Raw genomic sequence first — 14,808 nt, forward strand, 5'->3', positions numbered from 1 at the left:
CACCGACAGTGCGTCTCCCAACCCCTCCCCCCTCACCGACATTGTGTCTCCCAACCCCTCCCCCTCACCGACAGTGTGTCTCCCAATCGCTCCCCCTCACCGACAGTGCGTCTCCCAATCCCTCCCCCCACCGACAGTACGTCTCCCAATCCCTCCCCCTCACCGACAGTGCGTCTCCCAACCCCTCCCCCTCACCGACAGTACGTCTCCCAACCCCTCCCCTCACCGACAGTGCGTCTCCCAATCCCTCCCCCCTCACCGACAGTACGTCTCCCAACCCCTCCCCCTCACCGACAGTACGTCTCCAATCCCTCCCCCTCACCGACAGTGCGTCTCCCAATCCCTCCCCCTCACCGACAGTACGTCTCCCAATCGCTCCCCTCACCGACAGTGCGTCTCCCAATCCCTCCCCCCACCGACAGTACGTCTCCCAATCCCTCCCCCTCACCGACAGTACGTCTCCCAATCCCTCCCCCTCACCGACAGTGTGTCTCCCAATCGCTCCCCCTCAGCGACAGTGCGTCTCCCAACCCCTCCCCCTCACTGACAGTGCGTCTCCCAACCCCTCCCCCTCACCGACAGTACGTCTCCCAACCCCTCCCCCTCACCGACAGTACGTCTCCCAATCCCTCCCCCCACCGACAGTACGTCTCCCAATCCCTCCCCCTCACCGACAGTACGTCTCCCAATCGCTCCCCCTCACCGACAGTGCGTCTCCCAACCCCTCCCCCTCACCGACAGTGCGTCTCCCAATCCCTCCCTCACCGACAGTACGTCTCTCCCAATCCCTCCCCCTCACCGACAGTACGTCTCCCAATCCCTCCCCCTCACCGACAGTACGTCTCCCAATCCCTCCCCCTCACCGACAGTACGTCTCCCAATCCCTCCCCCTCACCGACAGTGCGTCTCCCAACCCCTCCCCCTCAACCGACAGTACGTCTCCCAATCGCTCCCCCTCACCGACAGTACGTCTCCCAATCCCTCCCCCTCACCGACAGTGCGTCTCCCAATCCCTCCCCCTCACCGACAGTGCGTCTCCCAATCCCTCCCCCTCACCGTCAGTGCGTCTCCCAATCCCTCCCCCTCACCGACAGTACGTCTCCCAACCCCTCCCCCCACCGACAGTGCGTCTCCCAACCCCTCCCCCTCACCGACAGTGCGTCTCCCAACCCCTCCCCCTCACCGACAGTACGTCTCCCAATCCCTCCCCCTCACCGACAGTACGTCTCCAACCCCTCCCCCTCACCGACAGTACGTCTCCCAATCCCTCCCCCTCACCGACAGTGTGTCTCCCAATCCCTCCCCCCACCGACAGTGTGTCTCAAAATCCCTCCCCCCTCACCGACAGTGCGTCTCCCAATCCCTCCCCCCCACCGACAGTACGTCTCCCAACCCCCTCCCCCTCACCGACAGTGTGTCTCCCAATCCCTCCCCCCACCGACAGTGTGTCTCAAAATCCCTCCCCCTCACCGACAGTGCGTCTCCCAATCCCTCCCCCCACCGACAGTGTGTCTCCCAATCCCTCCCCCCACCGACAGTGTGTCACCCAATCCCCTCCCCCTCACCGACAGTGCGTCTCCCAATCCCTCCCCCTCACCGACAGTACGTCACCCAATCCCTCCCCCTCACCGACAGTGCGTCTCCCAATCCCCTCACCTTCACCGACAGTACGTCTCCCAATCCCTCTCCCTCACCGACAGTACGTCTCCCAATCCCTCCCCCTCACCGACAGTGCGTCTCCCAATCCCTCGCCCCACCGACAGTGCGTCTCCCAACCCCTCCCCCTCACCGACAGTGCGTCTCCCAACCCCTCCCCCCACCCGACCAGTGCGTCTCCCAACCCCTCCCCCCACCGACAGTGCGTCTCCCAACCCCTCCCACTCACCGACAGTACGTCTCCACCCCAACCCCACCCCCTCACCGACAGTACGTCTCCCAACCCCTCCCCCTCACCGACAGTACGTCTCCCAATCCCTCCCCCTCACCGACAGTACGTCTCCCAATCCCTCCCCCTCACCGACAGTGCGTCTCCCAATCCCTCCCCCCACCGACAGTGCGTCTCCCAACCCCTCCAACCTCACCGACAGTACGTCTCCCAACCCCTCCCCCTCACCGACAGTACGTCTCCCCAACCCCTCCCCCTCACCGACAGTACGTCTCCCAACCCCTCCCCCTCACCGACAGTGCGTCTCCCAATCCCTCCCCCCTCACCGACAGTGCGTCTCCCAACCCCTCCCCCTCACCGACAGTGCGTCTCCCAACCCCTCCCCCTCTCACCGACAGTACGTCTCCCAATCCCTCCCCCTCACCGACAGTACGTCTCCCAATCCCTCCCCCTCACCGACAGTACGTCTCCCAATCCCTCCCCTCAACCGACAGTACGTCTCCCCACCTCTCCCCCTCACCGACAGTGTGTCTCCCAATCGCTCCCCCCTCAACTTGACAGTACGTCTCCCAACCCCTCCCCCTCACCGACAGTACGTCTCCCAACCCCTCCCCCTCACCGACAGTACGTCTCCCAATCCCTCTCCCTCACCGACAGTACGTCTCCCAATCCCTCCCCCCACCGACAGTGCGTCTCCCAATCCCTCCCCTCACCGACAGTACGTCTCCCAACCCCCTCCCCCTCACCGACAGTACGTCTCCCAATCCCTCCACCTCACCGACAGTGCGTCTCCCAATCCCTCCCCTCACCGACAGTGCGTCTCCCAACCCCTCCCCCTCACCGACAGTACGTCTCCCAATCCCTCCCCCCACCAACAGTACGTCTCCCAATCCCTCACCTTCACCGACAGTGCGTCTCCCAATCCCTCCCCCCCACCGACAGTGCGTCTCCCAATCCCTCCCCCCCACCGACAGTGCGTCTCCCAACCCCCACCCCCTCACCGACAGTGCGTCTCCCAACCCCCTCCCCCTCACCGACAGTGCGTCTCCCAATCCCTCCCCCTCACCGACAGTACGTCTCCCAACCCCTCCCCCTCACCGACAGTGCGTCTCCCAACCCCTCCCCCTCCCCGACAGTGCGTCTCCCAACCCCTCCACCTCACCGACAGTGCGTCTCCCAATCCCTCCCCCTCACCGACAGTGCGTCTCCCAATCGCTCCCCCTCACCGACAGTACGTCTCCCAATCGCTCCCCCTCACCGACAGTACGTCTCCCAATCCCTCCCCCCACCGACAGTACGTCTCCCAATCCCTCCCCCCACCGACAGTACGTCTCCCAACCCCTCCCCCTCACCGACAGTACGTCTCCCAACCCCTCCCCCTCACCGACAGTGCGTCTCCCAATCCTCACCTTCACCGACAGTGTGTCTCCCAACCGCTCCCCCTCACCGACAGTAACGTCTCCCAACCCCTCCCCCTCACCGACAGTACGTCTCCCAATCGCTCCCCCTCACCGACAGTACGTCTCCCAATCCCTCCCCCCACCGACAGTACGTCTCCCAACCCCTCCCCCTCACCGACAGTGCGTCTCCCAATCCCTCCCCCTCACCGACAGTACGTCTCCCAATCCCCTCCCCCTCACCGACAGTACGTCTCCCAATCCCTCCCCCTCACCGACAGTACGTCTCCCAATCGCTCCCCCTCACCGACAGTACGTCTCCCAACCCCTCCCCCTCACCGACAGTACGTCTCCCAACCCCTCCCCCCACCGACAGTACGTCTCCCAATCCCTCCCCCTCACCGACAGTGCGTCTCCCAACCCCTCTCCCTCACCGACAGTGCGTCTCCCAATCGCTCCCCCTCACCGACAGTACGTCTCCCAACCCCTCCACCTCACCGACAGTGCGTCTCCCAATCCCTCCCCCCACCGACAGTACGTCTCCCAACCCCTCCCCCTCACCGACAGTACGTCTCCCAATCCCTCCCCCTCACCGACAGTACGTCTCCCAATCCCTCCCCCTCACCGACAGTGTGTCTCCCAATCCCTCCCCCTCACCGACAGTGCGTCTCCCAACCCCTCCCCCTCACCGACAGTGCGTCTCCCAATCCCTCCCCCCTCACTGACAGTACGTCTCCCAATCGCTCCCCCTCACCGACAGTACGTCTCCCAATCCCTCCCCCTCACCGACAGTGTGTCTCCCAATCCCTCCCCCTCACCGACAGTGTGTCTCCCAACCGCTCCCCCTCACCGACAGTACGTCTCCCAATCCCTCCCCCCACCGACAGTGCGTCTCCCAACCCCTCCCCCTCACCGACAGTGCGTCTCCCAATCCCTCACCTTCACCGACAGTACGTCTCCCAATCCCTCTCCCTCACCGACAGTGCGTCTCCCAATCCCTCCCCCTCACCGACAGTACGTCTCCCAACCCCTCCCCCTCACCGACAGTACGTCTCCCAATCCCCTCCCCCTCACCGACAGTGCGTCTCCCAATCCCTCCCCCTCACCGACAGTACGTCTCCCAATCCCTCCCCCTCACCGACAGTGCGTCTGCCAATCGCTCCCCCTCACCGACAGTGCGTCTCCCAATCCCTCCCCCTCACCGACAGTGCGTCTCCCAATCCCTCCCCCTCACCGACAGTACGTCTCCCAATCCCTCCCCCTCACCGACAGTACGTCTCCCAATCCCTCTCCCTCACCGACAGTGCGTCTCCCAATCCCTCCCCCTCACTGACAGTACGTCTCCCAATCCCTCTCCCTCACCGACAGTGCGTCTCCCAATCCCTCCCCCTCACCGACAGTGCGTCTCCCAATCCCTCTCCCTCACCGACAGTGCGTCTCCCAATCCCTCCCCCTTACCGACAGTACGTCTCCCAATCCTCCCCCTCACCGACAGTGCGTCTCCCAATCCCTCCCCCCACCGACAGTACGTCTCCAACCCCTCCCCCTCACCGACAGTACGTCTCCCAATCCCTCCCCCTCACCGACAGTACGTCTCCCAATCCCTCCCCCTCACCGACAGTGCGTCTCCCAACCCCTCCCCTCACCGACAGTGCGTCTCCAATCCCTCCCCCTCACTGACAGTACGTCTCCCAATCGCTCCCCCTCACCGACAGTACGTCTCCCAATCCCTCCCCCTCACCGACAGTGTGTCTCCCAATCCCTCCCCCTCACCGACAGTGTGTCTCCCAACCGCTCCCCCCCTCACCGACAGTACGTCTCCCAATCCCTCCCCCCACCGACAGTGCGTCTCCCAACCCCCTCCCCCTCACCGACAGTGCGTCTCCCAATCCCTCACCTTCACCGACAGTACGTCTCCCAATCCCTCTCCCCTCACCGACAGTGTGTCTCCCAACCGCTCCCCCTCACCGACAGTACGTCTCCCAATCCCTCCCCCCACCGACAGTGCGTCTCCCAACCCCTCCCCCTCACCGACAGTGCGTCTCCCAATCCCTCCCCCTCACCGACAGTGCGTCTCCCAATCCCTCCCCCTCACCGACAGTGCGTCTCCCAATCCCTCCCCCTCACCGACAGTGCGTCTCCCAATCCCTCCCCCTCACCGACAGTGCGTCTCCCAATCGCTCCCCTCACCGACAGTGCGTCCTCCCAACCCCTCCCCCTCACCGACAGTGTGTCTCCCAACCCCTCCACCTCACCGACAGTGCGTCTCCCAATCCCTCCCCCTCACCGACAGTGCGTCTCCCAACCCCTCCCCCTCACCGACAGTGTGTCTCCCAATCCCTCCCCCTCACCGACAGTGTGTCTCAAAATCCCTCCCCCTCACCGACAGTGCGTCTCCCAATCCCTCACCTTCACCGACAGTACGTCTCCCAATCCCTCCCCCCACCGACAGTGTGTCTCCCAACCCCTCCCCCTCACCGACAGTACGTCTCCCAACCCCTCCCCCTCACCGACAGTACGTCTCCCAATCCCTCCCCCTCACCGACAGTACGTCTCCCAATCCCTCCCCCTCACTGACAGTACGTCTCCCAACCCCTCCCCCCACCGACAGTGCGTCTCCCAACCCCTCCCCCTCACCGACAGTGCGTCTCCCAATCCCTCCCCCTCTCCGACAGTGCGTCTCCCAACCCCTCCCCTCACCGACAGTACGTCTCCCAATCCCTCCCCCCACCGACAGTACGTCTCCCTATCCCTCCCCCTCACCGACAGTACGTCTCCCAATCCCTCCCCTCACCGACAGTACGTCTCCCAATCCCTCCCCCTCACCGACAGTGTGTCTCCCAATCCCTCCCCTCACCGACAGTGCGTCTCCCAATCCCTCCCCCTCACCGACAGTGCGTCTCCCAACCCCTCCCCCTCACCGACAGTACGTCTCCCAATCCCTCCCCCTCACCGACAGTGCGTCTCCCAATCGCTCCCCCCACCGACTGTGCGTCTCCCAACCCCTCCCCCTCACCGACAGTGCGTCTCCCAATCCCTCCCCCTCACCGACAGTGCGTCTCCCAACCCCTCCCCCTCACCGACAGTGTGTCTCCCAATCCCTCCCCCTCACCGACAGTACGTCTCCCAATCCCTCCCCCCTCACCTACAGTACGTCTCCCCAATCCCTCCCCCCACCGACAGTGCGTCTCCCAACCCCTCCCCCTCACCGACAGTACGTCTCCCAATCCCTCCCCCTCACCGACAGTACGTTTCCCAATCCCTCCCCCTCACCGACAGTGTGTCTCCCAAACCCTCCCCCTCACCGACAGTACGTCTCCCAATCCCTCCCCCTCACCGACAGTAGGTCTCCCAATCCCTCCCCCTCACCGACAGTACGTCTCCCAATCCCTCCCCCCACCGACAGTACGTGTCCCAATCCCTCCCCCTCACCGACAGTGTGTCTCCCAATCCCTCCCCCCCACCGACAGTGCGTCTCCCAATCCCTCCCCCTCACCGACAGTGTGTCTCCCAATCCCTCCCCCTCACCGACAGTGTGTCTCCCAATCCCTCCCCCCACCGACAGTGCGTCTCCCAATCCCTCCCCCTCACCGACAGTACGTCTCCCAATCCCTCCCCTCACCGACAGTGTGTCTCCCAATCCCCTCCCCCTCACCGACAGTACGTCTCCCAACCCCTCCCCCTCACCGACAGTACGTCTCCCAATCCCTCCCCTCACCGACAGTGTGTCTCCCAACCCCTCCCCCTCACCGACAGTGCGTCTCCCAACCCTCTCCCCCTCACCGACAGTAGGTCTCCCAATCCCTCCCCCTCACCGGACAGTACGTCTCCCAACCCCTCCCCCTCACCGACAGTACGTCTCCCAATCCCTCTCCCCACCGACAGTGTGTCTCCCAACCCTCCCCTCACCGACAGTGCGTCTCCCAACCCCTCCCCCTCACCGACAGTAGGTCTCCCAATCCCTCCCCCTCACCGACAGTACGTCTCCCAACCCCTCCCCCTCACCGACAGTGCGTCTCCCAATCGCTCCCCCCACCGACTGTGCGTCTCCCAACCCCTCCCCCTCACCGACAGTGCGTCTCCCAACCCCTCCCCCCACAGACAGTGCGTCTCCAATCGCTCCCCCCACCGACAGTGTGTCTCCCAACCCCTCCCCCTCACCGACAGTACGTCTCCCAATCCCTCCCCCTCACCGACAGTACGTCTCCCAATCCCTCCCCCTCACCGACAGTACGTCTCCCAATCCCTCTCCCTCACCGACAGTGCGTCTCCCAATCCCTCCCCCTCACTGACAGTACGTCTCCCAATCCCTCTCCCTCACCGACAGTGCGTCTCCCAATCCCTCCCCCTCACCGACAGTGCGTCTCCCAATCCCTCTCCCTCACCGACAGTGCGTCTCCCAATCCCTCCCCCTCACCGACAGTACGTCTCCCAATCCCTCCCCCTCACCGACAGTGCGTCTCCCAATCCCTCCCCCCACCGACAGTACGTCTCCCAACCCCTCCCCCTCACCGACAGTACGTCTCCCAATCCCTCCCCTCACCGACAGTACGTCTCCCAATCCCTCCCCTCACCGACAGTGCGTCTCCCAACCCCTCCCCCTCACCGACAGTGCGTCTCCCAATCCCTCCCCCCTCACTGACAGTACGTCTCCCAATCGCTCCCCCTCACCGACAGTATGTCTCCCAATCCCTCCCCCTCACCGACAGTGTGTCTCCCAATCCCTCCCCCTCACCGACAGTGTGTCTCCCAACCGCTCCCCCTCACCGACAGTACGTCTCCCAATCCCTCCCCCCACCCGACAGTGCGTCTCCCAACCCCTCCCCCTCACCGACAGTGCGTCTCCCAATCCCTCACCTTCACCGACAGTACGTCTCCCAATCCCTCTCCCTCACCGACAGTGTGTCTCCCAACCGCTCCCCCTCACCGACAGTACGTCTCCCAATCCCTCCCCCCACCGACAGTGCGTCTCCCAACCCCTCCCCCTCACCGACAGTGCGTCTCCCAATCCCTCCCCCTCACTGACAGTACGTCTCCCAACCCCTCCCCCTCACCGACAGTACGTCTCCCAATCCCTCCCCCTCACCGACAGTGCGTCTCCCAATCCCTCCCCCTCACCGACAGTGCGTCTCCCAATCCCTCCCCCTCACCGACAGTGCGTCTCCCAATCCCTCCCCCTCACTGACAGTGCGTCTCCCAATCGCTCCCCCTCACCGACAGTGCGTCTCCCAACCCCTCCCCCTCACCGACAGTGTGTCTCCCAACCCCTCCACCTCACCGACAGTGCGTCTCCCAATCCCTCCCCCTCACCGACAGTGCGTCTCCCAACCCCTCCCCCTCACCGACAGTGTGTCTCCCAATCCCTCCCCCTCACCGACAGTGTGTCTCAAATTCCCTCCCCCTCACCGACAGTGCGTCTCCCAATCCCTCACCTTCACCGACAGTACGTCTCCCAATCCCTCCCCCCACCGACAGTGTGTCTCCCAACCCCTCCCCCTCACCGACAGTACGTCTCCCAACCCCTCCCCCTCACCGACAGTACGTCTCCCAATCCCTCCCCCTCACCGACAGTACGTCTCCCAATCCCTCCCCCTCACTGACAGTACGTCTCCCAACCCCTCCCCCCACCGACAGTGCGTCTCCCAACCCCTCCCCCTCACCGACAGTGCGTCTCCCAATCCCTCCCCCTCTCCGACAGTGCGTCTCCCAACCCCTCCCCTCACCGACAGTACGTCTCCCAATCCCTCCCCCCACCGACAGTACGTCTCCCTATCCCTCCCCCTCACCGACAGTACGTCTCCCAATCCCTCCCCTCACCGACAGTACGTCTCCCAATCCCTCCCCCTCACCGACAGTGTGTCTCCCAATCCCTCCCCTCACCGACAGTGCGTCTCCCAATCCCTCCCCCTCACCGACAGTGCGTCTCCCAACCCCTCCCCCTCACCGACAGTACGTCTCCCAATCCCTCCCCCTCACCGACAGTGCGTCTCCCAATCGCTCCCCCCACCGACTGTGCGTCTCCCAACCCCTCCCCCTCACCGACAGTGCGTCTCCCAATCCCTCCCCCTCACCGACAGTGCGTCTCCCAACCCCTCCCCCTCACCGACAGTGTGTCTCCCAATCCCTCCCCCTCACCGACAGTACGTCTCCCAATCCCTCCCCCTCACCTACAGTACGTCTCCCAATCCCTCCCCCCACCGACAGTGCGTCTCCCAACCCCTCCCCCTCACCGACAGTACGTCTCCCAATCCCTCCCCCTCACCGACAGTACGTCTCCCAATCCCTCCCCCTCACCGACAGTGTGTCTCCCAATCCCTCCCCCTCACCGACAGTACGTCTCCCAATCCCTCCCCCTCACCGACAGTAGGTCTCCCAATCCCTCCCCCTCACCGACAGTACGTCTCCCAATCCCTCCCCCCACCGACAGTGCGTCTCCCAACCCCTCCCCTCACCGACAGTACGTGTCCCAATCCCTCCCCCTCACCGACAGTGTGTCTCCCAATCCCTCCCCCCACCGACAGTGCGTCTCCCAATCCCTCCCCCTCACCGACAGTGTGTCTCCCAATCCCTCCCCCTCACCGACAGTGTGTCTCCCAATCCCTCCCCCCACCGACAGTGCGTCTCCCAATCCCTCCCCCTCACCGACAGTACGTCTCCCAATCCCTCCCCTCACCGACAGTGTGTCTCCCAATCCCTCCCCCTCACCGACAGTACGTCTCCCAACCCCTCCCCCTCACCGACAGTACGTCTCCCAATCCCTCCCCTCACCGACAGTGTGTCTCCCAACCCCTCCCCCTCACCGACAGTGCGTCTCCCAACCCCTCCCCCTCACCGACAGTAGGTCTCCCAATCCCTCCCCCTCACCGACAGTACGTCTCCCAACCCCTCCCCCTCACCGACAGTACGTCTCCCAATCCCTCCCCCTCACCGACAGTGCGTCTCCCAATCGCTCCCCCCACCGACTGTGCGTCTCCCAACCCCTCCCCCTCACCGACAGTGCGTCTCCCAACCCCTCCCCCCACAGACAGTGCGTCTCCCAATCGCTCCCCCCACCGACAGTGTGTCTCCCAACCCCTCCCCCCACCCGACAGTGCGTCTCCCAATCCGTCCCCCCACCGACAGTGCGTCTCCCAATCCCTCCCCCCTCACCGACAGTGCGTCTCCCAATCCCTCCCCCTCACCGACAGTACGTCTCCCAATCCCTCCCCCTCACCGACAGTACGTCTCCCAACCCCTCCCCCTCACCGACAGTACGTCTCCCAACCCCTCCCCCTCACCGACAGTACGTCTCCCAACCCACCGACAGTGCGTCTCCCAACCCCTCCCCCCACCGACAGTGCGTCTCCCAATCCCTCCCCCTCACCGACAGTACGTCTCCCAACCCCTCTCCCTCACCGACAGTGTGTCTCCCAATCCCTCCCCCTCACCGACAGTGTGTCTCCCAATCCCTCTCCCCACCGACAGTGCGTCTCCCAATCCGTCCCCCCACCGACAGTGCGTCTCCCAACCCCTCCCCCTCACCGACAGTACGTTTCCCAACCCCTCCCCCTCACCGACAGTACGTCTCCCAACCCCTCCCCCTCACCGACAGTACGTCTCCCAATCCCTCCTCCTCACTGACAGTACGTCTCCCAATCCCTCCCCCTCACCGACAGTACGTCTCCCAACCCCTCCCCCTCACCGACAGTACGTCTCCCAATCCCTCCCCCTCACCGACAGTACGTCTCCCAATCCCTCCCCCTCACCGACAGTGCGTCTCCCAATCCCTCCCCCTCACCGACAGTGCGTCTCCCAATCCCTCCCCCTCACCGACAGTACGTCTCCCAATCGCTCCCCCTCACCGACAGTGCGTCTCCCAATCCCTCCCCCTCACCGACAGTGCGTCTCCCAATCCCTCCCCCTCACCGACAGTGTGTCTCCCAATCCCTCCCCCTCACCGACAGTACGTCTCCCAATCCCTCCCCCCACCGACAGTACGTCTCCCAATCCCTCCCCCCTCACCGACAGTGCGTCTCCGAATCCCTCCCCTCACCGACAGTACGTCTCCCAATCGCTCCCCCTCACCGACAGTGCGTCTCCCAACCCCTCCCCCCACCGACAGTGGGTCTCCCAACCCCTCCCCCTCACCGACAGTACGTCTCCCAACCCCTCCCCCTCACCGACAGTGCGTCTCCCAATCCCTCCCCCTCTCCGACAGTGCGTCTCCCAATCGTTCCCCCTCACCGACAGTGTGTCTCCCAACCCCTCCCCCTCACCGACAGTACGTCTCCCAACCCCTCCCCCACCGACAGTGCATCTCCCAATCGCTCCCCCTCACCGACAGTGCGTCTCCCAACCCCTCCCCCCACCGACAGTGCGTCTCCCAACCCCTCCCCCCACCGACAGTGCGTCTCCCAACCCCTCCCCCCACCGACAGTACGTCTCCCAACCCTTCCCCCTCACCGACAGTGCGTCTCCCAATCCCTCCCCCTCACCGACAGTACGTCTCCCAACCCCTCCCCCTCACCGACAGTACGTCTCCCAACCCCTCCCCCTCACCGACAGTACGTCTCCCAATCGCTCCCCCTCACCGACAGTGAGTCTCCCAATCCCTCCCCCTCACCGACAGTACGTCTCCCAACCCCTCCCCCTCACCGACAGTACGTCTCCCAATCCCTCCCCTCACAGACAGTGCGTCTCCCAACCCCTCCCCCCTCACCGACAGTACGTCTCCCAACCCCTCCCCCTCACCGACAGTGTGTCTCCCAATCCCTCCCCCTCACCGACAGTGCGTCTCCCCCAATCCCTCCTCCTCACCGACAGTACGTCTCCCAACCCCTCCCCCTCACCGACAGTGCGTCTCCCAATCGCTCCCCCTCACCGACAGTACGTCTCCCAATCCCTCCCCCCACCGACAGTACGTCTCCCAACCCCTCCCCCTCACCGACAGTGCGTCTCCCAATCCCTCTCCCTCACGGACAGTGGTCCACCTCAGCCCCTCGGCGTCTCACCACCCCTTGCCCTCAGCTGCGGTTCTCTCACCTCAGAGGTTAACTGAACCTCTCCTTCCTGAAGGTAAGCGGGTAAATGGTCCCGTAACAAAGCTGCACCCTCACCCCACTCCATCATTTTTCCACTCCTCCTCAAATCTCTCCCAACCCCCCCACACCTCCCCTCTCCCCTTCCTCCTCTCCGGGAAGCCCTCACGCGATCAGCCGCGTCCTGATCCGGCAGGGTGTCCGTGCCGTCACGCGGCCGGGCGCGGTCTTGAAACCGAACCGCTTTGGGTCACGTTTGGTCTCTTCACCCTCCAGGACATCCGGGAGGTCCAAGGCTATGTCCTGATCGCCCACAACGAGGTCAGCTACATTCCACTGGAGAACCTGCGCATCATCCGCGGGAGCCAGCTGTACGAGGGCCGCTACGCGCTGGCCGTCCTCTCCAACTTCAGCCCTTCCGGGACCCGGTCTGCGAGAGCTGAGGATGAGGAGTCTGACAGGTCAGAGCCTTTCTGCTATCTCAGTGTCACCGGCTCAAAAACGCACAGTCTATCGGACACAGGATCGGCCCATCGAGTTTGCTCCCCCATTCCAACCTGGCTGATTTACTATCCCTCTCAACCCCATTCCCCTGCCTTCTCCCGTAACCTTGGACAGCCTGACCAATCAAGAACCTATCGATCTCCGCTTTAAATACACTCAGTGACTTGGCCTCTGCAGCCGTCTGTGGCAACGAATTCCACAGATTCACCACCCTCTGGCTAAAAACATTCTTCATCTCTGTTCTAAGTGTACGTCCCTCTATTCTGAGGCTGTGTCCTTTGATTAGAGACTCCCCCACGATAGGAAACATCCTCTCCACATCCACTCTATCTGTGTCCTCTGGTCCTAGACTCCCCCACGATAGGAAACATCCTCTCCACATCCACTCTATCTGTGCCCTCTGGTCCTAGACTCCCCCACTATAGGAAACATTCTCTCCACATCCACTCTATCTGTGTCTACTTGTCCTAGAATTCCCCCCACTATAAGAAACATCCTCTCCTCATCCACTCTATCTGTGTCCTCTGGTCCCAGACTCCCCCACTATAGGATACGTCCTCTCCACATCCACTCTATCTGTGTCCTCTGGTCGTAGACTCCCCCACTATAGGAAACATCCTCTCCACATCCACTGTATCTGTGTCCTCTGGTCCTAGACTCCCCCACTATAGGAAACATCCTCTCCACATCCACTCTCTCTGTGTCCTCTGGTCCTAGACACCCCCCACTATAGGAAACATCCTCTCCACATCCACTCTATCTGTGTCCTCTGGTCCTAGACACCCCCACTATAGGAAACATCCTCTCCACATTCACTCTATCTGTGTCCTCTGGTCCTAGACTCCCCCACTATAGGAAACATCCTCTCCACATCCACTGTATCTGTGTCCTCTGGTCCTAGACTCCCCCACTATAGGAAACATCCTCTCCACATCCACTCTATCTGTGCCCTCTGGTCCTAGACTCCCCCACTACAGGAAACATCCTCTCCACATCCACTCTGTGTTGGCCTCTCAATATTCAAGAGATTTTAATGAAATTCCCACCTCGTTCTTCTGAACTCCAGCAATTACAGTCCCTCATCTGTTAACCCTTTCAGTGATTGTCTGGACCCTCTCCAATGCCAGAGCATCCCCTGCTAGACAACGGGCCCAGAACTACTCTACATACCCCAGGCTCAGTCTGACTAGTGCCTCATAAAGCCTCAGCCTGTCTTCCATCTGCCCTGCCCTGTCCATCGTAAGATCCAGCCTGCGAAGATCCCCGGGCTCACCTGTCATCCCTTTGCGGTCAGGCCTGATTTGCGGCCTGGGCTGGGATAGCTGGGTTTGTGCCTGGCAGCACCCCACGGAGTGAGCCCATGGTGGGGGTGACGCCTCAGTCCTTCCCACCGATTGAGTCTCTTGCCACCGTCAGCCGTTCGGTTTCGGTAATCCCGCCCCAATCCCATCCATTGCGCTCTTCGCAGCGCGCTGGGTGCCCCACTGTCTTCGCAGCACCAGCGGTCCCTGACGGAGGTTCGATTCCCGTCACTGTCTGAAAGGGGTCTGTGTACCTTCCTCTCCCCGTGACCCCCCCCCCCCCTCCCCGTGCTGTGGTTTCCTCCCACGGGCCAAGATGTACCGGTTCGGGCCAGTAGGTTTCCAAAGGCGCATTTAATGTCAGAGAAACGTACGCAGCATACATCCCGAAATCCCTCATCTTCCGCGACAGCAGAGGAGTGCGCCGAAGTATAGATGACAGTTAAACGTTAGAACCCCAAAGCTCCCCCCCCCCCACGCACAAGCAGGGTAAAGCAAGGAACCCGCCCCCCGCCCACCAGCAGAAAAAAGCATCGGGGCCCCCCCCCCCACCACCGAACACTCAGCGCGCAGCAAAGCGTCGATAAAGACGCAGACTTGCAGAACCCCAAATCCGACACGCCACCGGCCGCGAATAAAGAAAACAGAGGTGGCCCGTTTCATAGCGAGAGGAGGGGCGTAACAGAGCAACTCACTGATCAATG

At 63.0% G+C, this 14,808-nt stretch overlaps 1 protein-coding gene across 2 annotated transcripts in view; it reads left to right on the forward strand.

Annotated features, from left to right (window-relative positions):
• The first annotated feature begins 12,597 nt into the window (after positions 1-12,597).
• The window catches only part of LOC132385575 (receptor tyrosine-protein kinase erbB-2-like), a 90,445-nt gene continuing 88,234 nt past the window's right edge, over positions 12,598-14,808 (forward strand). For both annotated transcript variants that reach the window (XM_059957740.1, XM_059957741.1), the window contains exon 1: positions 12,598-12,760. In XM_059957740.1, coding sequence (XP_059813723.1) covers positions 12,745-12,760 — 16 coding nt within the window. In that variant the 5' untranslated portion in view covers positions 12,598-12,744. The remainder of the gene's footprint in view (positions 12,761-14,808) is intronic.

Source organism: Hypanus sabinus (assembly GCF_030144855.1).
Source record: "Hypanus sabinus isolate sHypSab1 chromosome X1 unlocalized genomic scaffold, sHypSab1.hap1 SUPER_X1_unloc_1, whole genome shotgun sequence".
NCBI classification, from domain to species: Eukaryota; Metazoa; Chordata; class Chondrichthyes; order Myliobatiformes; family Dasyatidae; genus Hypanus; species Hypanus sabinus.